The 25,046-nt window shown below is 39.5% G+C and overlaps 1 protein-coding gene across 1 annotated transcript in view; it reads left to right on the forward strand.

Annotated features, from left to right (window-relative positions):
• Positions 1 to 24,704, forward strand: part of RFWD3 (ring finger and WD repeat domain 3) — a 27,286-nt gene extending 2,582 nt beyond the window's left edge. The window contains exons 2-13 of the mRNA XM_012730778.1: positions 2,312 to 2,987; positions 4,253 to 4,458; positions 5,738 to 5,805; positions 8,013 to 8,207; positions 8,299 to 8,390; positions 14,295 to 14,409; positions 14,766 to 14,994; positions 15,828 to 15,978; positions 17,532 to 17,708; positions 19,007 to 19,221; positions 19,908 to 20,119; positions 22,387 to 24,704. Coding sequence (XP_012586232.1) covers positions 2,314 to 2,987; positions 4,253 to 4,458; positions 5,738 to 5,805; positions 8,013 to 8,207; positions 8,299 to 8,390; positions 14,295 to 14,409; positions 14,766 to 14,994; positions 15,828 to 15,978; positions 17,532 to 17,708; positions 19,007 to 19,221; positions 19,908 to 20,119; positions 22,387 to 22,530 — 2,478 coding nt within the window. The 5' untranslated portion in view covers positions 2,312 to 2,313 and the 3' untranslated portion in view covers positions 22,531 to 24,704. The remainder of the gene's footprint in view (positions 1 to 2,311; positions 2,988 to 4,252; positions 4,459 to 5,737; positions 5,806 to 8,012; positions 8,208 to 8,298; positions 8,391 to 14,294; positions 14,410 to 14,765; positions 14,995 to 15,827; positions 15,979 to 17,531; positions 17,709 to 19,006; positions 19,222 to 19,907; positions 20,120 to 22,386) is intronic.
• The last annotated feature ends 342 nt before the right edge of the window (positions 24,705 to 25,046 follow it).

Consider the following 25,046-nt stretch of genomic DNA (forward strand, 5'->3'; position numbering starts at 1 on the left):
AGAGAGGTCTGTGGCACCATGTGCGTCACCTCCAGGGCAGGTGGGGATGGAATTCATGCTGAAGTGGCTTTAGCTTCTTAGTGCTGTGCTATAACCCGCTGCTCTACCAGGGAGGACCTCTATTTGACTTTTTTTTTTAATTTTTATTCTACTTGCTGGAGGAGCTGCTCTGATTTATCTTCTGCTACTTTTACTTTGACTGCCATTTTTTAAAAAGAGGTATTTATGTATGCATACAAGAACTAGGGTACAGACCAGGTGCTGGGGAAGCTGTGAGAGGATTCACCAGAGACATTGGGGAATAGAACATTCAGATGGACTGAAATACACTGCTGAGGGGAGCGTTGGGAGGGTCAGGAGAGATCTGCCATGCCATGTGGGTCTCCTCATGGAACTTGTGCTGCAGTGGCTGCAGAGAGCTTCATAGTGCTGCTCTTCAACTCCTTGCCCCAGGAGAAGGGCCTAGGTGCTTTTTCTTAAACTGATTTTCTCTGATTTCTCTCTCCTTCCTGGGAGCATAGAGAATGTACATAAACTAAAACATTATGTCCTGGATTTATGCAGGGGAAAGAATGATCGGGAAAGAATGTTGGAAGTATCTTATAGTTCAGTTTGTTGACTTGCGTTTAACTCCCTAGAATTACCTGCTTTGCCTAATCTTAAACCTGTCTTGTTCAAGAGACAACTGGAGGGTTAAACCTCCAGTTTGCTATAGCATGGGGAGAAGTTTTTGTTTGTTCATCTCACTTTGTCTCTTCCTTTGCCTGACTAGGAGACAGGCTGATTTCCTTTATAGACTTTAAACCAGCCAGCTTTTTCAGCTCCATCCTTTGCTGTCTTCCATGGTAATCTGATTTCTACAATTTTAGAGAAAGTCATCTTGCTTTGTACTAGAATCTATACAGCCTAAGGTCTTCTCTAGTGTAACTTTCCTTAAGTGTCTCCAGTTCTAATCCTTGACCTGCTTTTCTTCTTCTTTCTATTCCTTTTTAAGTAATTCAACATATCCCATGATATTTAAATAACCTGACTATGCTGAGGATTCTTAAAGCACTTTTCATCTCCACTGCTAACAGTCTTTCCCAAACCTCTCTGACTACTAGTTTATACTCCCACAGTAGCCCTTAAACTGGTTTCCTTGCTTGAACTTTTTTTTTTTTTTTTTTAAGATTTACTTTTGAATAGAGAACTGGGGTATAGGCCAGAGATGCAGGGGTGGTGAGAGGGTTCACCAGAGACAGAGTGGGGAGCAGAACAGGCAGATCAATGAAGTACACTGCTGAGGGGAGCAGTGAGTGAGATAGGAGAGGTCTGCTGCGCCATGTGGGTCACCACCCTGGCCTGGAATCAAACCTGTGCTGGACACAGCTGCATCCAGCTTCATAGTGCTGCGCTTCAACCTGTTGCACCACCAGGGAGGGCCCTTGACTAACTTGTTTACATCCATCATGCCTCACCTCAGTTTATTGTGTCTAAAATGGTGCTCTTTGTCTCTCTCCCAGTACCAAATATCACAGCTTATATAGTCAGTATTTCATAACTCTTTATTCTTACACTTTGCTAGAATGTAAACTCAGGGTCTTACTTGTCTTTACCTCTGTGGGGTATCTGGTTACATAACCAGTGTTTAATATCTGTTGGATGTCATCTTTTTTCTTCTTCTCAGGTTTAGCTATTTATGCATATAGAACTGGGGTACATGCCAGCGGTGCAGGAGTGGTAAGAAGATTCAGAGTGGGGAGCAGAATAGGCAGATTGACGAAGTACATTGCTGAGGGGAGCAGCAGGCAAGACAGGAGAGGTCTGCTGGGCCATGTTGGTCACCTGTGGGGTGGGGATCGAACTCACACTGAAGCAGTTATAGCCAGCTTGCAGTGCTGCGTCCTAACCTGTTGCGCCACCAAGGAGGACCCAGATGTCATCTTTTTTGGAGAGGTTAATTAAATTTCTCTGTGCATTTGTTTTGAAAATTTTCCTAATTAGGGTCATGACAATAACTGGAAGATAGACTCACTCATTTAATTCCCTTATTTTATAGGTCTTTCTATTTTAGACAGTATTACATGACTTAATTTTTTGAAAGGCCTAGTTGGAAAACTGGTTACTAATGCTGGTTTTGGAGAAAAAACTACCAAAACGTCTTTGGCTTAAAACAGGTAGCCAAAATCTTGACTGTCAGCCTCTCAGTTTTCCCAAGAATGATCTGAAACAAAACTCCTTGAAGATTAGATATGATTATATCAGCTATATGGCCTGTTTTTTTTATATATTTTACTGATTTTTTTTTTTTTAACAAATATTGCTTTCCCAGTGATGGCTAATGAAGCAATGGAATGTGACCTTCAGATGGAATTAGAACAGCCGGCTCCTGCAGAAGTGGTTAGCAGCCAAGGAGGAACACCTCTGCGTCTGCCTGCTCCTGCTGAGGTGGCCAGCAGCCAAGGAGGACCACTCCTGTTTCAGCCCTCTCTTGCAGAAGTGCTCAGCAGCCAAGGGGTGGGACCACTCCTCATTCGTCCTGCTCCTGCTGAAGTGCTCAGCAGTCAGGCTGGGGGGCCACTCCTACTTCATCCTGCTCCTATTGAAGTGTTCAGCAGCCAGAATGGGGGGCCACTCCTAATTCAGCCTGCTCCTGCTGAAGTGCTCAGCAGCCAGGGAGGACTGCCTTTGCTTCAGCCTGTACCACAAGTGTCCATTGATCTGACAGAGGGAGTAGGGTCCTTGAGAGGAGATAATGTGGAAAACATCAATCCAGGAGCGTTGGAGGCCCATGGACAGGGATCTGGTGTTAACCACACAGTCAGGGTAGCCTCATTGGATTCAGTGAACAATTTTATCAGTGGGCTGCAAAGACTTCACGGCATGCTGGAATTCCTGAGACCCTCATCTGCAGACCATGGTGTGGGGCCGATGCGAGCGAGGAGGAGGAGGGGTGCTGCTTCACGCAGGGCAAGAGTGGTAGGGTCTCAGAGGACAGACAGTGCCAGGTAAATACATGTTTGACTTGTGTGGCTGGGAATTGATAATATTAGGCTGTGGTCATTGAATCCTTTGAAACTTGACTTTGACACATAACAAATAGGTGACTTTTCCGAACTCTTTTTTCCTAAGTCATATGAAAATAAAAGTGCTTGTCTTAATTTACTTCACAAAATAATGAAAGGATAAGTTCCACAGCTGTGCTTTGAAAACTAGGTGATAGTTTATTGGCAGTGGTTTCTGTAGAAGCTGGCTCTTTAAATCATTTGTGTCTTGTACATGAAAAATATATTAACTTGCAAGTTCATTCCTCTCACCCAGAATCCATTGGCAGTCCGCTTAGTTGTATGATAGACTTTGGAAAACAGGCTGGATTTAGAGAAACTTTATGAAAAATTAAAATGTGAGTTTAGACCTTATATAAGACCTTTTCTGTGGGAAACATCCTAGCCCTCCTCACTTAAAATAACTTTGTGTTGTAGTTTTTGACGAGATGTTACTAAAAAACCATAGGTGGGCCATCTATTACCTGTTAGACAACTCTCTGGGTTGTTATGAAAAATGTGAGGTAGATTCCTGGCCAGCTCATGACTTTTTAGTTAACCTAGTCTATTTTGTCATTCTCACTTTCCTTTTCCCACCCCTTGAAACTTTACTCCCCTTAATTTTATTAAATTATTTGGAGAACTGAACAGGTGGATTTATTGGAGAGGTCTGCTGAACCTTCCCTTAATTTAAGAGGATTAGGGGAGAATGTCTCTTCTATAACTACCTCCTTTGGTCAAGGTCATAGTCTCAGAGCGCTGGAGGAATGAATAAAGGCAGAAATGAGTGCCATCCTGGGTGGGGCTACATAATGTCTGGCATAGCTATCATTTTAATGTAGATCTGTTGCGAGTAAAAGTTTTCACATTTTGGGGTGAGATGAGCTGATATTCCACTTTTGCTTACAAAACTGAAAATCTTAGCAGAACTCAGAGAGAATCTTCTTAGAGTAAGTGAACCAGTATTAAAGATAAAAGCCCCTTAAAGTTCAAAGTTACATGCTAATTAATTGTTTTACAAAAAAATTTTTTTTTCCCTCATATACATACTACATTTAGAGAAATGTAAAAGACCATTTTTCACCATTTGGCTTTAATTAGATTTCTGCAAAAAGTGGTCAGGAATAAGTTTTTCACCTCCCCCTTAGTCACAGCAATTCATTTGTGGGTTATTTGTGTGATGATGGGCAGTTCTACTATGTAATTCTGTTGCCTTTTTGCATACATAGGTCAAGAGCACCGCTGGATTCTTATTTTCAAGTCAGTAGGACCCAGCCTCGCTTGCCAACCACCTCTTCTTACAATTCAGAGGCTAGAGATACTGTGTCTGAAGTCTTGCATGGGTCAAATGGTTCTGATTCTGACAGTGATAGCTCTACAGAGTTTGAAGAGGGTGTTGTCCAAGCAGAGGAATCTAGAGATGTTACTTTAGAAGGTGAGTATTTTGCTATATTTGTATTTATACAAACGTCTTGTGAGACATTTATACTCCAGAAGGCTGGAAACTGTTTGTATTTTAGTACTTCTCTTCTGCTTCCCTGCTTCCACAAATGTCAAAGATTCATTCCACAGGACAAATGATCAGATTTCTCTGACAAATCAATAACAAAACAGGTGAATTGTAGTTTAGAACATAACGTTCATCAAAAACAATATCATTGAGAAAGTGGAATGGCAACCCATTGATGAGGGAAGACATTCACAATACCTGTATCCTTTAAAAAAAACTTATATTTAGTTTATTTTCAAATCTTCATTTTTACTTCCTACAATGGAAATTGCAGTTGAGATACTATGTAGCTGGAATAAAGCTGCTTTCAGATTTTAAAAAAACAAAAACTTATATTTAGGAACTCTTTACTTCTGCAGCCTGATAGAAAAATAATCATAAGATTGATAATGTACTTCCAAAAGAGGATAGTCAGGGCCTCTCTGGTGGCACAAGGGGTTAAGTTGAGCTCTGTGAAGCTATCTGCAGCCACTGCAGCTTTTTTTACTTATGCATATAGATATAGGATATAGGTCAGAGGTGTGGGGTGAGGGTATTCACCAGAAACAGAGTGGGGAGCAGAATAGGCAAATCCACGGAAATACACTGCTGAGGGGCACAGCGGGGCAGGTCAGGAGAGGTCTGCTTCACCATGTGAGTCACCTCCCTGGCCAGGATCAAAATCATGCTGAAGTAGTTGCAGCTAGCTTCATAGTGCGGCACTTTAACCCATTGCACCACCAGGGAGGGTTATATTAGCTAGTTTTAAATAATTATTGTTAGGTATAATGAAGATACAGATTCTATATTTTTTTAATTATTGAGGTAACTGGTTTATAAAAATGATTCATGATTATGTCTTTTATCTTTGTATTAGTGTTTTAATAAAAGTTTTTATACATGACAGGATATTAGGGTTTATTATGTATTCCAAGAGAAAATAATGGGAATTAGGGCTTAGATGGAACAAGATTGGCAAAATATTATTTAATTAGGTGATAGATACTTGGGTTAATTTTACTGTTATGTTTGTTTTTATGTATGTTCGAAAAATATCCAAAATCAGTTAATAAAATGTTTGCTGATGCTACTTGGGGAAATTGTCATCACAGCAATACTACCAGTTAGAAATGGAAAGTTGTGCATCATGCTCTCTGCTGCAAGGCTCTCATAGATGACTCATATGTTCTTTTGTTTATTTTCATTTCTGCAAACAACTTGGCAGGGCAACTAGAAAGCATGTCAGCAGAGCAAGAAACTACATGTGGTGGAGGAGAGACCATCCCCAAACAGGTAATTCATAAATACCCTTTTCAGTGTGAAAGACATGGATTTTCATTTTAAAAGGAGGTTGCAATCAAAAGGAAAATTTTGGAGGACTTGTAGGCTGGGTGTGTACTATCCAAGTTATTCATCTGTGTAACTATTTCCACACAGGTTTAAAAGTGGGGGAGGAGGTATAAGGACAATTTGCCCTGCCTATTTAATAGTATTAAATATCAATTCAGTTAGTAGACGTCATGTACTTTGAACTGTTAGGCCAAGTATGATTGCTGTGTGAGAAACAATTTTCATTTTTGAACGGCACCTACTCATCATTGCCCTTAGAATGAGAATTAGTTATGTCAACTGTGGACTCTACCAGTCCTAAAACATAATTGATTGCACCTCTGTATGGCTTCCATATTCTGTTTTTGTTTTTTGTTTGTTCTTACATAAAGAATTGGGATGTAGGCTAGAGGTACAGTATAGGCATAAGGGGGAAAGGGTGAGAGGATTCACCAGAGACAGAGTGGAGAGCAGGCTTACTGAAATACACTGCTGAAGGGAGTATTGGGCAAGACAGGAGAGGTCTGATTTGCCATACATGTTTCAGCTCCCTGACCAGGGATCAAACCCAGAGGCCATAGAGGTGATAGCACTGAGACTTTGCCCCTAGCAGGGGGGGAGTCCATTAACAGATATTTGTGAGTATTTGTGGGGGGTGTGTCTAGCAGAGAGATTGCTATATCACCGGAAAGTTACGTATTTCAGTTTTGATGGACAGTAACAAATTGTCTTCTGGGAAATTTATACCAATTTCTACTTGCAAAACATTGTGTAACCATGCCCATTCTCTTACTCTCTAAAGTATTCGGTATCATCAGACATCAATTATACCATTTCATAGGCACAAAAATGGTCACTTTAATTTACATTCCTTTAATTATGAGTATTTACTGATCATTTGTGGTTTCTTGTAAACTGATTTTTAAGCTTTCTTTTCCTGGTATTTTTTTTTCCTTTGATTTATGTGAGTCTAATTGTTTTACGTGACTACTTGATGGATCTAATTTTACATGTATGACAAACCCACTATTTCCTAGGTTTTTTGTTTTATTAAATTTTTTTTTTTTTTTAATATTCAGTAAGGCCCTCCCTGGTGGCGCAACAGCTTAGGTCGTGACACTGCAAGCTAATGGCAGCAGCGTCAGTGCGAGTTCAATCCCCGCCCCAGGGGTGACCCACATGGTGCAGCAGACCTCTCCTGTCTGACCCACTGCTCCCCTCAGCAGTGTACTTCGCCATTCTGCCTGTTCTGCTCCCCACTCTGTCTCTGGTGAAGCCTCACACCACCTCTTGCATCTCTGGCCTGTACCCTATTTCTGTATACATAAACAAATAAATAAATCTTAAAAAAAAATAAATGTTTAGCAAAAGTTTGGGGGCCTACGTTCTTTGAATTAGAAGAAGTCACATTTATATTCCAAATCCTCTTTTTTTCTTTAAAGATTTATATTTTTAAAAAACATGCATAACTCGGAGCCTCCCTGGTGGTACAGCGGGTTAAAGCACAGCCCTAAGAAGCTAAAGCCATTTCAGCATGAGTTTGATCCCCGCCCTGGAGGTGACCTCTCCTGACCTGCTTGCTGCTCCCCTCAGCAGTGTACTTCTTAGTTCTGCCCATTCTGCTCCCCACTCTGTCTCTGGTGAATCCTTTCACTACACCTGAACCTCAGGCCTGTACCACCGCTCTGTATGCATAAATAAATGAATCTAAAAAAAAAAAAGCATAAATCTTGTATGCATAAATTAAAAAAAATTTTAATGAAGCTCTGGAATATAAATAATTGTGACTTCAGCTAATTCAATGTAGGCCCCAGACCTTTGCTGAACATTTAAGAAGAAAAAAAAAACAAAACAGGAGAGGTCTGCTTCTGAGGATCAAACTCATGTGATAGCTTCATAGTGCCGTGCTTTAACCCTTTGTTTGTTTTGAATGAAGAAAAATATACCCAAGAATTTAAGATCAAAAGGTAGTAATATTTTTATGACTTCTTTTTCACCAGATTGTAGTCTAGAAAAAATAACAAGTGATTTGTAGATGTTGGTTTTTCTGTAGTGTTTTCAATTCAGTTTTGGATCATTTTTGTGAAGTTTGGTTCACATATTGTTGCACATCCTCTTCCAGACTGATTTTGCATTTTTTCTCATTTGAATATATTCTATATTCCTTTTAGCAATCTCCCCAGTTGTCCAGTCCTCTGCTAACTAATGCTTCTGTGGATGAGGAAGAAGGGGACACTTGCACAATATGTCTAGAACAATGGACCAATGCTGGGGACCACCGGCTTTCAGCCCTACGCTGTGGACACCTCTTTGGGTATAGGTGCATTTCTAAATGGCTCAAAGGACAGGCACGAAAATGTCCTCAGGTAAGTACCGTGTTTTTACACAATCAGCTGTTAAGTCAGAATTAGTATAGTTGCTAGAACTAAACTAATTACATTTTATTGAACTCTATAGTGCAACAAGAAAGCCAAGCACAGTGACATCGTTGTCCTTTATGCCCGAACCCTGAGAGCTTTGGACACGAGTGAACATGAGCGCATGAGAAGGTGGGTGGCAAGAGTACCTGGTTGGAACATTCCCTTTTGGTTCCTTGTGTGCACATCTGAAAAAGGTGGTGTGAATCATTTTTAGTGTGATTTTGAGATTTGGGTTGTATTTGCAGCTTATTGATGATCTGTCTCACATTCTGATTTGTTGTTTATGTCTGATCATCTTCTGAAGGAGGTCAATTTGGTTTGTTCTTGTATCCTTAAAAATGAGGGTCTGGAGGGCCTCCCTAATGGCACAAGGGGTTAAGTGTCAACACTGTGAAACACTCCGTAGTCACTGCAGCAAGTGGCTGCATGAGTTCGGTCACCCGGCAGGGTGATGACCCACATGGCACAACAGACTTGGCCTCATCCGCTGCTCCCCACTCTGTCTCTAATGAATGCTCTCATTCTCCTGCACCTCTGGCCTACATGCATTACAAATATTTTTTTTTTCTTTTAAGAGGTTCTGGAATATAAATAATTGTAATATCTGCTAATTCAGTGAATGTAGACCCCAAACCTTTACTGAACATTTAAGAAAATAATGTAGTCCCAGATTGCATTCACTAAAATGCCTTCTTAGTCATGGGAAAAGTCTATGTAAAAGTGGTCAATACACAGAATAGCAAAGCTGAGAAGTAGAAAAAATTAGATTCCTGATACTCAATTCAGCTGTGCCTTGTGTCAGGCTCCAGTGGATTTTTATTATACATGTCAATATATTGATTTTCAATTTTAGTTTATTTTTTAATATTTATTAATTAAATATTAAGAACTAGGGTACAGGCCAGAGGTGTGGGAGGTGAGAAAATTCACCAGAGACAGAGTGGCGAGCAGAACAAAGATTACTAATCTGCCACATCATGTGAATTATCCATCCCTGGAAGACACACATATAGATAACAGAAATCTTCCATGAAAGAAGATTGAAGCACTAGAAGCACTATACTAAAGCTACTTTTAAGACTTATTTATTTATGTGTACAAAAACTGGGGTATAGGCCAGAGGTGAGTGAGAGAATTCACCAGAGACAGGTGGGGAACAGAACAAGCATATGTACTGAAATCCTGTGCTAAGGGGAGTAGTGGGTCACCTTCCTGTCCCAGAATCAAACTCATGCTGCAGTAGCTTCGGACAGCTTCACAGTACTGTGCTTTAACCCATTGTGCCACCAGGGAGGGTCCTCTAAAGCTATTTGTTTCTGCTATCAGAGTATGAATGTTGTATTCTGACTGGAACAGGTAGATTCAGAAGGAGTGAGGAAGCTGTTCCTTTGGTAGGATCACTTGGGTATTCCCCTGAATTTGGAATCAGATCTGATACTAAGCCTATGGTGATGTGATCTGGGGATACCAAGTCCTAAGCCCTCCAAAAATCCAAAAACCTGTGGGTAAGATATAGCCCTATAGTAATAGCTCATACCTGACCCAGGCATCAGACTGAAGCAGAAAAATATCCTGGATTTTCTGTGGCCAGTCTAGATTTTTCCTTGAGGATTACATTTCTGCCGCCTCTGCTGCTAAATTACCATGAACACTAAAATCGGAGATTCCCTTACTTAGTCTTCATAGTCATCTGTTACTCTCCATCTTAGTTCCCTTGTTACTAGAATAGATTTAATATTTAAAAAGAGAGAGAGAATGTGACACATTACTTAAATGTTGCTATTCTTATGGGGAACCCTAATTTCTACATTGTTCTCTACAGAAAACTCAAATATTAAGTCATACTTTGCTCATGCAGTGTAATGAAAGAAATTAATCAGAATTTTGAAACTCTGAACAGTTGGTAATAACACTACTTATAATATGCTATCAGTACATCAAAGATTAAAATGCTACCATCCAGAGAGTGCAGGGACATGACTGTTGAGATGTACACGAGAACAACCATTTTAATCAGGTCCTTGGCAGTATGCTTCAGTATGATCTAAGCCAGAGAGGTGACCCACATAGCTCAGCAGGCCGCTCCTGTCTCGCCTGCTCCTCCCTCTAGCAATGTATTTCAGTAGATCTGCCTGTTCTGGTGAATCCTTTCCCTCCTGCACCTCTGAACTACACATCAGTTCTTGTATGCATAAATAAATGTCTTTTTATTATATATATATAAAAAACCACTATAACAAATAAAAGTTACATTGAAGTGCATATGGTACATTGTCATGTTAAAGTACATTATCAGTGTGAATATATTTGTGAATTGGAAAAGCCCAAGTAATCACTGAGGAGTAGAATTATTGATTATTTTAATTTCTTTTCTTCACTTGCTCTGTCAAATCTTGTAGTATTCTGAAATGGCAATTGTGTGGCAGATTGTTGAATAGGCAAAACCTATTGGTGTGTTTGTTTTTGTGACCCCTGCAGGAAGTTGTTTTTTTTTTTGTTTTGTTTTGTTTTTGTTTTAAAGATTTTATTTATTTATGCATACAGAACTTGGGTGCAGGGGCAGTGAGAGGATTCACCAGTGACAGAATGGGGAGCAGAACAGGCAGATCAACAAAGTACACTGCTAAGGGGAGCAGAGGGCAGGTCAGGAGAGGTCTGAGGCACCATGTGGGTCACCTCCGGGCCCAGGGGTCAAATTTGGACTGAAGCATCCCAGGCCAGCTTTGCAGTGCTGCGCTTCAACCCCCTGTGCCACCAAGGAGGGCCCCCTGCAGGAAGATTCTAAATGCTAATAAATACAGAGGCTGAAAATGAATGCCTTTCAATTCAGCTTTATCAAATTTAGTATTTGGCCATATTTGTTTTAAGAAACATACAATAGGAGCTTCCTAGTGAATTAAGTTCATTTTAATTTCATATTTTTTCCCTAGAGGTAGCTACTTTCATCAGTTAGGTGTTCATTACCAAGAATGGTTATATGTTTGGCTACATAATATATACATAAATCATATATTGTATAATTTTAAAGTGTTTTATAGCTGTATGTGAACATTAGTATATAATTTCCCTTTGTGACTTTTTTGCTTAGTATTTTGTTTCAGGCACTTAGCCTATTTGATACAATAGCATATTGTATCAAGAGCAATAGCATATTTATTTGAATTTCTGTATAATATTCTAGTTCTCTAAATTGAAGGCTATTTTGGATTATATGTATGTATGTACATACCTATTCTGTATATTGGTGAAGGTAAGTGGTTTCCAGTTTTTTTAAATACAACGCATCCTGTACAGAGCTAGGTGAATTTCTGCAGGTATAGAAATAGAATTGTTTTAGTGAAGGGTCCATGTAATTTGAAGTTTGCTAGATGTAGTCAAATTGTTCTTCTAAGAAGCTATTCGAGTTTATACTCCCATCAATATCAGTAGAAGAGATATCTTACTTTTTCCATACTTTTGCCCACTTTATATTACCAGACTTAATCAGGGGTGAAATAGTATTTAACTTGTATTTCCTGTTACTAATGAGGTTGGACATACTTTTCTATGAATTGTGTTCACATCTTTTGCTTATTTATAGTTTGTTTTTTACTGATTCATGGTTTTTGTGTTTTCATTTACTGATTCTTTGTTGTGTGCATTGCAGTATTGTCTCCCAGTCTGTGACTTTCTCTAACTTGTTTGTGTTATCTTTGTTTCAACATGAATTTTTAATTTTTTTTAACTTGCAAAGTAAAAGGTTTTTTTTTTTTTTTTTAAATATTCATTTTGTGCATTTTTCCATCTCACTTGTAACCCTCATGGGGTTCCCATCACCAAATCACCCATGTGCCATCACTATAGTCCAGTGCATTTCCCTCCCCACATTGTTTTTGATCCCATTCCCCACTCCATTCCCATAAATTGTCTCTGGTCTATAGCTGTTCGTTAATTTATTTTCTCGCCTGGTCTGTTATACTCCTGCTATGAGTGAAACTTTCTGTTATTTTTCCTTTTCTTTCTGGCTTATTTCACTAAGCATGATCTTTCCTAGCTCCATCCATGTTGCTGTAAAAGGCATGTGTTTATTCATTTATTTTCTTTTTTGGTTGCTGAGTAATATTCCATTGTGTATATGTACCACATCTTTTTTTTTTTTTTTTTAAAGATTTTTTTATTTGTACATACAGAACTGGGGTACAGGCCAGAGGCTCAGGGGTGGTGAGAGGCTTCACCAGAGACAGAGTGGGGAACAGAACAGGCAGATTGACGAAGTACACTGCTGAGGGGAGCAGCGGGCGGGTCAGGAAAGGTCTGCCACGCCATGTGGTCACCTCCGGGGCAGGCGGGAATCGAACTCATGCGGAAGTGGCTTTAGCGTCTCAGTGCAGTGCTTTAACCCGCTGCGCCACCAGCAAGGGCCCATGTACCACATCTTTTTAATCCAGGCATCTACTTTTGGTCATTTGTTTGTTTCCATGTCTTTCCAATTATGAATTTTTAATTTTAACAGTCATTGATCAGTCTCTTGCTTTGTGCTTTATTTGGTCTCCACTTAGAAGAGTCGTTAAGTTTTTGCTGTACAGGTTTTGAGTCTGTTATCTGATATCTAGTTTTATAGATAATGATTTTCTTTCACTTACTGTTATATTGTGTCTTTTACAAGTGTACTTAATAAAGTTTTATATGCTTTTTAACTTTCTTCTTAGGTTGCTATTTTCAGCTCCTGTGAGTGAATGTGTGTGCATTGTATTTTTGTCTCCCAGTCTGATTTATCTCTCTTAACTTGTTTGTGGTATCTTTGTTGAACATGAAATTTTAATTTTAACAGTCATGACTCAATTTGTGCTTTATTTGGTTTCCATTTATAAGGGTTTTTTTAAGATGTTGCTATACAGGTATTTAGTCTGTTATCTGAAATCTAGTTTTATGGATAATTATTTAAAAGTATATCAGGGGCCCTCCCTGGTGGCGCAGCGGATTAAAGCACTGCACTGAGCGGATTAAAGCACTGCACTGGTGGCGCAGCGGATTAAAGCACTGCACTGCACTTAAGCCACTTCCGCCTGAGTTCGATTCCCGCCTGCTCCGGAGGAGATCCACATGGCGTGGCAGACCTCTCCTGACCCGCCCGCTGCTCCCCTCAGCAGTGTAATTTGTCGATCTGCCTGTTCTGCTCCCCACTCTGTCCCTGGTGAATCCTCTCACCCTCCGCATCTCTGGCCTGTACCCTAGTTCTGTATGAATAAATAAATAAATCTTTAAAAAAAAAAAGTATATCAGGTATCAGTTATCAGTATATACCAGGTACTAGCTATCTGGTATATGAGGGATGCTAGTGACCTAATTTTCTCAATCTTCATTCCAGCAGTCTTGCTGAACTCTTAACAGTTTATGAATCCTCTGAAGAACCCATTATAGTTTAGGTTTCCATGCTAATAAAGCCAATTCCATCCCTTCCTTTCAAATTTTCAACTTATCCTATCTCATTGGAATAGCAATCTCTCTTTGCAGTTCATATTTTGAAACTATCTTTAGGTATATGCAAATTTGTGAGCTTTATTCTTGGTGAGTGTGTACTTTCATTATGCATTGTTTATCTTTATTGCCTATTGTTTTTTTTTATAATTGGTATTTTGTTAGCATTTGCTTTGTGTACAACTTTCATTAAATTCAGCTTTGTTGAGGAGTGCTTATTATTTGTCTGGTAAACAACCAATATTATTTTCTTTTAATGCAACAGATAAACTTAGTCTTTTGACATACAGATTGAATAAGCTTGGCTCTGTTTCCTCATACATTTTTAGTACCTACCCCTAGTAGGAGTCAGACTTCGGCCATCAGGGATGTAACCCTGAAGCCCAGTAGGCTCATGAGTTCAGCCCTGCACATAACATTTCTTTAGTATTTATAAACTTAACTTTTTATTCTTGTGTATGATGCACATGCCTCAAAAATGTGTGTATCATAGCATGAACTTACTATTCCGTATTGATGAGGAAAGTCTTCTGTAACCTTTCTAATCTCTACTTGTTGCGGATTTTCCTCCCCTAGCTCATTACTGAAGGAGCAGATGCTAAGAAAGCAAGCTGAGTTAGAATCTGCACAGTGCCGGCTCCAGCTTCAAGTCCTCACTAATGAATGCACTAAGCTTCATAGTCGTGTCCAGGTAAGTTGATCCTTTCTATGCCGAAGAACTTTTGAAATAGAAATTAGAAAAGAATCTTAAGTATTACTTAGGTTCTTCTCAGATCACATAGGATTTAGTAAGTATCCCAGAAGTAAACATAACCACCTCTTTATTTCTGATTAGGGCATTTTCCCAAAACTTACATACTTTATTATATATTTTTATGATTCTCCTTTGTTTCAGTTGCTAATTGAAATACTGTGAAAACCACATCAGTTCTCTAGGATTCATGTTACATTTTCATATAATGTGCAAAAAATCTTGCTTTAAGGAATTGTGCTGACGGAAATAGCAAACGGAAAAGCTTCACATCTATAAAATCTTTTTCATTGTAGGACTTGCGAAAACTTATTCTAGAACATCGGGATCAAATTTCACAGCAGCTGGGGGCCTCCCAAGCAGGTTTCCTGAACTGCCTACCCCATAGCCAGAGCCAGCGCAAGTACCGTTTCCAGAAGACCTTCACAGTGTCTCAGTCAGGAAATTGCCGAATTATGACATACTGTGATTCTTTGAGTTGTCTGGTGATGTCACAACCTTCCCCTCAGGCTTCCTTCCTTCCAGGTAAACAGTCTAGAACCTCAGCTCTCATTTTCATTATTGGACTCCATTTAATTTCTCTCACCTCTTTAGAGAATCCGTGACTCACTGGAGGGTGAATACTGATCAAATCACTTTTTGATTTGATCACTTACTGATCAATCCTAATTGGTGTCTCATTAATGCAGATACTTTAGTGAGCTGCAGAGATGTTATTAGTGTTTCTTGGTACACAGATTCATCAAGAGAGCAGAAACAGTGAAAAACTTAAGGTGAGAGGAGATATTTGAGAGTGGCTTACTGGTGTAGTTGAAGAAGAACATTAGTCCTTATATGTACCATTAAAGTTCAGATTAATTTTCCAGACTGGAAATTTTGTAAAAACACTACCACATGGGCTAATTCAAGTTGAAACTAGATCTAATAAGTTCAACAGTGTTCAGATTGACAAAATGCAAGTAAAAGAATTTGGATATACACTGATTTTTTTTTTTCAATTAATACTATACTGATTTTCCCATATTTTATGCATTTTAAGTTTAACATATGGTGCAGCAGACCTCTCCTGTCTCTCCCGCTGCTCTCCTTAGCAGTGTATTTCAGTAGATCTACCTGCTTTGCTCCCCACTCTGTCTCTAGTGAATCCTCTCACCACCCACACCTTTGGCCTATATCATAGTTCTATGCAAAAATAAGTAAGATCTTCAAAAAACCTAAAGAATTTTTGTTTGTTTCATCTTCTTCCTGAGGACATAATGTCAAGAAATGTGGACAAAGGTATTTTTTACAAGATTACCTTGCTTTGCCCTAAATTGACTTTCAGAGATCTCTTTCATTCTTGCTCTCATCTTTTGCAGGCTTTGGTGTTAAGATGTTGAGTACTGCCAACATGAAAAGTAGTCAGTACATCCCCATGCATGGCAAACAGATCCGAGGGCTGGCTTTCAGCAATCATTCCAGAGGTTTACTGCTTTCTGCTTCCCTGGACAACACTGTTAAACTGACCAGGTAAGTAAGTGCTTTGAGGAAGGTGATGGGGCCTGGGTCGAAATCAGTATCTGCATGTTACAGACATGTTACAGCTGTCTTCTTTTGAGATGAAGTTCATGAAATTTAAAATATTACTTTTGAAAGTGGCATAGCAAGTTATAAAACTGTGTTACTTTTTTAAAATTGTAGGTATTAAAAAATATGGCTCAAGTTATGCAGAAGAGGGTAATAGCCTAGAGATGGTAGAATGACAGTAGGGAGGGAGCCTTGGTATCTGCCGCTACAGAGTCACCGTGCCATGTTGGTACTGCAAACTCCTCATTACTTTCTTTCTACCATCAATTACAGTGGGTTTTTTTTTTTTTGTAAAGATTTATTTATTTATGCATACAGAACTGGGGTACAGGCCAGAGGCTCAGGTGCAGCGAGAGGCCTCATCATAGACAGAGTGGGGAGCAGAACAGGCAGATCGACGAAGTACACCGCTGAGGGGAGCAGCGGGTGGGTCAGGAGAGGTCTGCTGCGCCAGGTGATCACCTCCGGGGCAAGCGGGGATCGAACTCATGCGGAAACGGCTTAAGCTCCTTAGTGCTGCGCTTTAACCCGTGCGCTGCCAGGGAGGGCCCATGGGGTTTTTTTTTCTTTCTTCACTTGATGTAGAATATCATGAGCCAGATCTGAGTGTATATGGTGCCTTCATCTTTTAAAAAAGTAATTCTTATCATATAGCTAAGTTGGATTCCTTTTTAATGTATCTGGCTAAACCTGAGGTTTAGTACTATGAGGCCTAATAAATAGCCTTTTGACTTTTCAAGAATGCTTCAGCTTAAATTTAACTCTGAAGTCAGTGTACATTATGTTTTATATGCCTATTTATACACTGGGTTTTTCCTAAATGGTAAGGGTTAAGGCCCTCCCTGGTTGTGTAACTGGTTAAAGCACAGCACTATGAAGCTGTCTGCACCACTGCAGTGGGAGTTCAATCCGCAGCCAGGGAGCTAACCCACATGGCGCAGCAGACCTCTTCTGACCTGCCCGCTACTCCCATCAGCAGTGTTATTTCAGTAGATCCTGCCTGTTCTGTCTCTAGTGAATCCTCTCACCCCCTGTAACCCCCTGCACCTTGGCCTGTAACCTAGTTCTTATATGCATAAATAATTTTTTTTTTTTTGTAAATAATGGAGGTAAAGAAGCTAAATGCCAAAAACAAAGATGCTTCAGAATTTGGCACAAACCATACTACTCTGCCAGGAACATGCATTACTTTACCCCACATTACTCTAGTGTATTCATTTTGCCACTAGAAATTGCTGTGTTGTTCCTTGCTTTGTATACATATGCATATCTGTTGCCTAGGTAGAATTCAGTTTCAGGTTGCACATAATAAACACTATAAGAAGAGGTGATTGTTGCCTTGGTTCCAGAGATACCACTTGGAGCCAGCAAAAATGGCCTTGGACCACCACCTTGCAGTCATATTCTAGAAGTCCTACTCCTAGCAGACCTCCATAGCTCTAAGGTGGCAAAAATGTGATAATGCATAATTTAAAAAGTCTCTTGTGTTTCCACAGCCTGGAGACAAATACTGTGGTTCAGACTTACAATGCTGGCCGTCCTGTCTGGAGCTGCTGCTGGTGTCTTGATGAAAATAATTACATGTATGCTGGCCTGGTCAATGGTTCAGTTCTTGTATATGACCTTCGAAACACGAACTCGCCTGTGCAGGAGCTAATTCCTCAGAAAACTAGGTAGGAAGCCACTCACTTCCTGTAGGTAGCTATATTAGGCTGTTAACTGTATTAATGCACTTTAAAAAAAGTTTCACTCTAGTCAAAAATCCTCACATAGTGCAGTTCTCTGAGGCCATTAATACAGTCTCACTTCATAATCAGAAAGTTCCTTAGGCTTTGTGTTCATGATACTGCACATGATAGTGTGCTCTGGTTTCAGTTAGAACTAAATTTGTAATTACTCAGCATCCAGCATGAAAAATGGTCTGTGTTCAGAACTCAACTCAATTATGTATGAGCTATGTAAATGTTTCCTAGCCTGCTGTGAGCTTCGTCTGTAATGTATAGTTACTGTAATCTGCTTTCCTAACCACATGTCTGACACATAGAAAAAGATCAGTAAGAATAAAAAAATTAAAAATGAATTAAATCTTCCCTAGTCCAGTCCTAAACCAGTTTGGTCTAAGGGCTGCCATGTGATGATTTATCATCCAGTTACAGGTTGTGAGGTTGGCCCAGTTCTGAGTGGCTTTTCACAATGTTTTGAGTATCATTCAGGCATAATATGTGGTGGGAGTAAGGTCCTCAAAAGGAGAAATTTCTGTGACCTGGACCAAAATGAGAAATGTCTTAAGAGAGAATTTCCTTTTCTAATCTATGTTAAAAGTAGGGTGGTGAATCTAAAATACAGATAGCATTACAATAATGATTATTTTAATAAAACCTCAACACTTGGAGATTTTATTTTCATTTGGATAGGGTAGAATTACGCTTCATTCATGTGGTGTGTGGGACTAAGGATGATTGTTACATATACTTAAATGTGAATTCTGACAAACAGGGTGGCAGAAACAAGTTCTTCTGTCTATAAGCTAATATTTCTGAGCAAATTCTTGGCATAAAATCCTAGTCATATGCTTTAAATTATATTTTAGTTGAGAAATATAGTAACATATATAAGCTGTATGTTCAGCTTCATTATAGTAACATATAAGCTGTATTTTTTTTCTGATTTTTCGTGTCTCTGATTAATGCCATTTCTAAAGTCAAGCTTCCTTTTCATTGTGTTCTTGTAACCATTAAATTTCCTACTCCATTTTTTTCTTACTGGTTTTAGAGCATGTGTCTCATCTGAAATTGCATGCAAAATATTGTATGACTCATTCTACAGAGTCAGAGGATAGTGACTCATAGGTTTCTAACCTCTTCTATAAATATAGGAATGTTCTCAAGCGCTTCTGGGGTCTGGATGCTGGTGGGTTCTGCAGCTGTACAAAATTGGGATGTGAGGTCTGGTTTCCTTTATTTCCTTTCAGGTGCCCGCTGGTATCCCTGTCATACATACCTAGAGCTGCCTCGGCTGCATTTCCGTATGGAGGGGTATTGGCTGGAACCTTGGAGAATGCTTCCTTTTGGGAACGGAAGATGGACTTTTCTCATTGGCCTCATGTACTGTCTTTGGAATCAGGGGGGTTTGTAGACTTCCAGATAGAAAGCAGTACCCGGCACTTTCTTGTGACTTATAGGCCTGGTAAGTATGGATGTCGTCTTGGGGGCAAGTATGGGATGTTCTTGTTTGGGAGTTTTGTACAGGGGTGGGGGAGAGAAGCAGAGCTTGCCCTGCTCTTCTGTTGTCACTAGTAAGCTCCTTAGGGACTTAACAGGTTAAGTTAACCACTTTTGCTGCTACTGTTTGGACGGTGGCCCAAGTTCATCCATTGAGCCTGCCTCCCTGCTTCTCACAGGTGTGAATTGGGACAAAGTCTTTCAAGTGCTTGATGGAAGCGAATTGGCCACTTTATGAACTCTACCCCCCATGACTCAAAACAGTAATGGAATAGAAAGCAACTTTTTTGATAATAAAAGTACTTTTCTAGGGGGTAATGGGATCATCATTAGGAGAAGGAAATAAAACTTTAGTTAAGACTTGTAGGGAAGAACCCAAGCAGAAATATGCAGAACCTTTTGCTGAAGTGGATAGAGCATTCTTAGAATTGTTTCTCTCACAGGCAAAAACTTACTGTAGATAATTTGCTGCATCCTAACCTAGGATTCTGAATTTCATTCGTGCTGTAGCGTTATGTTTGCTTCGTAACTATTCTTGATGGTACAAGAAATAGTGGCTTTTCTCCTTGGTGTGAGTGTCTGAGATATGAGGACTTGGTTGATTTCTTCGGACTTTCCTAATGGAGCAACACTGTTTTCTCTGACCTGTAGATAAAAATCACAATACCTTACGAAGTGTCCTAATGGAGATGTCCTATAAACTAGATGATGCTGGAGAGCCCATCTGTACCTGCCACCCTATTCAAACATTCCTAGGGGGACCCACTTGCAAATTACTGACCAAAAGTGCCATTTTCCAAAGTCCAGAGAATGATGGCAGTGTCCTGGTATGCCATGGGGATGAAGCATCAAATTCTGCCCTGGTGAGCCTCTAATTTATTTTTATACAAAAGTGTGTATGTGTAGTTTTTGGGTTTGTTTTACACATGTGAGTCACACTTTCCATGTCCTTATATAATTTAAATTTTCCCCTGTGCTGCTTTTAACTTCCTGTCTTAAGTTCTTTCCATTTCAATATCTGTAGATTCACCTCATTCTTTTAAAATTAAGTGAATGATAATGTCCCATGGGACATATTGTGAATGTTTAAAAATAAACATAACACCCCCCTATAAAATAATAGAATCAAGCATCAGCTTCATTAATTCAGGATGAAACCTAGGGATGAAAAGTTGATAGAGATTTTTCCCGTGGAAGGATCATCCTGTCATCACCTAACAATTAACTTGATAAATCTTAGCATCGCTGTAGGTGGGTTAAATAAAAAATAAATTATATCTTAATATGGTATGGTGCCTTCATTGAGAAGCCCTTGAAAGCAAAGCTAGTCAAGCCTTAGAACAATGCCTCCAAAATAGCCACACTAGCTACATAAGCACTTGGAATGTGATTAGAATGATTGACAAACTTTTTTTTTTTTTTTAACTTAAATATAAATGGTCTTAGGTGGCAGCTGGCCACTATATTGGCTAACACCACTCTAGAGTTCAGTGCTAACTTTCATTAGACTTGCAGAGAGTAGAGGAACAAGTTAAATAAAAACACAACAAGTAAAAAGATAGATTTCAGTTGTAGATACCCTATGGGACAGGTCACCCATCTTTATAAAGCACTAGCAAACAATGGAGGGGTTGGATGTGTTCTACATTGAAACTTAATAGTTTATATATACTGTGGACTTCACTTGACTCTTGATTCAAACCAAATGTAAAAAGTGACTTATCTGAAAATTACTTTTTTAAGATTTACCTATTTATGGGTACAAAAGCTTGGGTATAGGCCAGAGGTGCATGGGTGGGGGGAGGGGGAGAGGATTCACAAGAGGCAAGAGTAGGGAGCAGAACTGGTAGATCTGTTGAAACACACTGCTGAGGGGAGCAGCGGGTAAGACAAGAGGGCTGCTGCGCCCTGTGGGTCAGCTCCCTGGCCGGGGACCCATTGTGCTGTAGTGGCTGCCGTAGCTTCATAGTGCTGAGATTTAATTTGCACCACCAGGAGGGGACTAACAAAATTTTGATTATGCACTTGGTGTTAGATAATAGTACAAAATTAATATTTATTTGATTGACCATGATATAACAGTTTTTAGAAAATGGCTTTTTTTAGACCTGCAGACTTAAGATGAACGGATAAAACAGACATGGTAAAAACTTAATAATCTAAGTGATGAATGGCATGATGTGTCTTTTTATATATATAATATAATTTCATTGTTTATTTCTCATGGCAACCTCTTCCTTATGTTTGTCTCTTACTGTTGATCTTTTCATTGCTCTTTGTTTCTCTTTTGCTCTTTGCTTCTCACAGTTTATTATAACAATGAAATAAATTTTCTAACATTTACTTCTTTATATCTCAGAATGTGAACTTAGGAATAGGTTGTTGCATATATATTAAGAAGAGATGATCCTGGAACATCTACTATGACTTGTTCTAAAGCTGCTGCTTTGCAGAGGGTTGGCAGTTTCTCCATAAGAATTCTTTAAGTTGTGTTGTAGCCAATGTATGAAAAGGAAGGGAGAGATACTTCTGCTGATACTTTACCAGTAAGAATCCAGTTGCTACTAAACTAACTAAAAGTGAGGGATCTGCTGTCCTGCATTCCTTCTTGGCGGCTCTAACGGAGAGTGGTTTTATATTTTCCCGCCTTTAGAAACTACCTGCATTCCTTCTTGTTGCCCTGTTATATTCAAAGCCAGAAATGACTGATGGAGTCTTTCTCTATTTTTCTCATTATTGCTCCCTTTTTTCCCATAGTCAAGTTTTGTTTTCGTAAGTAAAGCATGTTAGAAGATAGGTACCATGAGGGCAGGGACAGAGTTTTTTGTCTTAATTGATCTTTCTGTCCCTAGAAGAGACAGTATCCAGAGGAGTGTTTGGCGCATAGATTGCAGGGTGTGTGCTAGACTTGGTTTCAGATCACTTGTGAGTAAATTTTAATTGCTGATTGCAGTGATTGTAGATGAGGCCATAGCTGAACTACGTTGGGTGTGCTAGTTTTGCACAACTTTGTGAAAGTTAGGGACTTTCTATTCTGCTCCCTGAACAATGTTCTCCCTGCAGCTTTTTCAAGTGTTTTCCCATCTGAATTGAATGACTTCTGACCTTTCTCTCTGCTTGTCTTCTTTAGCTGTGGGATGCTGGCAGTGGCTCATTACTGCAAGGTCTGCAGACTGATCAGCCCGTCTTGGACATCTGCCCATTTGAAGCGAACCATTCTAACTACTTGGCTACCTTAACAGAGAAGACAGTCCACATCTATAGGTGGGAGTGACCAATAGTCTTGAAACTTACCAGGCATGCTGCCACTTAACATTAAATGTTTGCTAGCACCCAACAGCCTTGGCAAAGATTCCCTCGTTACTGTCTGTGGCCTTGAACTTTTGGGAAACATGTTCCTTTGGGTAAGTATGATTCTAGGACGCTGAGTCTCTGCAGGTTGTCTTATTTACAGTGGCTATCGAAAGAGTGACTGGCATTACATGTACATTATCCATTTCTTAAGTTTTAAGCCTTTGAGTCTTCATTGAGGATCTTTCTTTCAATTAGACTTTTGCTAGATCGCCAGGAACATCCTCCTAGCATCCATTTAGCATGTGAGTGTGCACCAAGCATTTTCTGGGGGAGGTGACACCTCCAATGAGTGATCTTAGCACTTGGTCTGTTTGGCTTGAGAATGCTTATGTCTTAAAGAGACTAAACCATCTTTGGCTGCATCTTGGATATAAAAGAGCTCAGTTGAACACAAGAGGGCATTATAAAACCTTGTGTGGGATTTGATCTGTTTCTGACCGTGTGAGCACATCTGTTCTGCTTTGTGGCAACAACATTTACAGTCCACGTATGCAAGTTCTGGGATATTGGAAAGCCCAGTGATGGAGGCAGCTGTTGCGCTTTGACCCTGCTCCCTTTCTTCTAGGCCCTTTTCTAATGCCAACTGCATTACGTTCCTGACAGTGTGGGAGTTGAGGGAAGAGGCCAGTTATTTGAGCAGTAGGGGAGACTCATTTTTTTCTAGCCTTAGGTTCTCAAGATGACTGAAGTAACCCGGTGCTTAGAAGACTTCTCCTTTCCCCCCACTAACAAAGATGAACAGCAATAACATCAGAACTTTTAACTTGATTCTCTCTTTGTGTTAAATATCAGGAGTAAGGAGCTAACTAGGAGAGACTTTTAAAAAATGCTCAAACTGCTGCTGCTGAAAATAGGAGAAGAGTTTGTTTCTTCTATTTTGAAAGAGTCCTTATCTGAATAAAGCCAGCTTCTCAAAGGGGGCTGTTATTTAGTTTATAATTTTTCAGGTAAATCTATCTTCATGTAAAGCTGATACTTGGTTTCTCTGGCTTGTGTCCCCTTTGCCCTCCCTTTTTTTCCCCAAAAGTGTTTGTAAAATGGTTATTCTCAGGAAGACAATGGTGGTTGGAAACCTGTGTGGATTACAGAGAGCTATTCAGTAACATTAACTCCATATATTCCAACCTTAGCTGCACTTTCCCCCAATAGAGCATTCAGTTTGTTTGCTCTCTCTAAGGCAACTTTGCTTAACTGCTGTCCACAACAGTACATGCTGCAAAATGTGGGTAGTCAGTTCACTGTTCTTGGGAGCAGGGTAGCTAAACTAGTAATTTTCTTAAATTGTATAAATGTTATTTTTATTTTGAAACAGTCCTAGCCTGTCAACTCCTGAGCTGTTGCCAGTATTTCTCTGTAGTGAGGACTTATTGTTGTTAGGTTTCCCCAGATTTCCAAGTCCTAGTTAGACCTTTTTAAGAGTAGCCTCCTTTAAGGACATCTTTCCAAAAAAATCAGTTTCCAGAAATTGAGAGAAATCCCTTATTTCTCAAAGGAGATACTCCTTTTGAAGTGTTGGTGTTTAAGAATGACTTCACAGGCCTAAAGCTTGGTGGCAGAAAGGGAGTTCAGTTAAAAAGCAGAACTCATTTACTTTCAGCATATTGTCACAGAGGATGCAGGTGGTCAAGCCCTGACTGCCATTCTGTTTGGCAGAGTCAAAACCCAGCATAGGGCTAAGATCTAAGTAATGTTTGGAATATACACAATTAATGTAGATTGAATCCCATAAGCTTTGAAACCAGGGGACTTACTACCAGGGAAATTGGGTGAATCTTACATCTTTCAATCCTGTACTCCTCTAGTGAAGAAATTCATGTAACTATAGCTGATTTCTCCCAAGGAAGAAACTTAGCCTCTAACCATCCCCAACTTCCACCCTTTCTGCCTGGCAGAAAACGTCTCTAGACCCAGGCTCTGGTATCCTGTGTAACACCAGACTCTGCTGGTCTGGTTTTCTCACCCCTATGTCAAAGATTTTCCCATTTGAGGGTTTGGAATTAATCAGATTCAAAAGATCTTGTAGCTATGTACCTCTTTTTAAAACATCAGTGAAGTGTCTATGTTCTTGTGTGTGTGTTTTCTATTTTTAATGTTTATGTTTCATGTTTTAATGTTAATATGAAAATAAAGATTTGCTGTGTGGAATATCTCTTGGTGGTTTGTCTTCTTAATGGCCACAGGTATGAATATTGTGGTAGATTTTCCATTTCATACAGTATTAGTTGATGAACTGCATGAATTAGAAGAATTAACATTGTTACTGATATAATGGCCAGTTTAATCATAACAGTGTACAGATTCAATACAATCCCCATTAAAATTCTGATGGCAATCTTCAAGAAAATAGAGCAAATGCTACTAAAATTTGTGTTGCATCACAAAAGACCCCAAACAGCCAAAGTAATCCTGTGAAATTTAACTACACAGTAAGGCAAT

This window comes from Condylura cristata, unplaced genomic scaffold (assembly GCF_000260355.1).
Source record: "Condylura cristata isolate star-nosed mole 26May11 unplaced genomic scaffold, ConCri1.0 scaffold00028, whole genome shotgun sequence".
Lineage (NCBI taxonomy): Eukaryota > Metazoa > Chordata > Mammalia > Eulipotyphla > Talpidae > Condylura > Condylura cristata.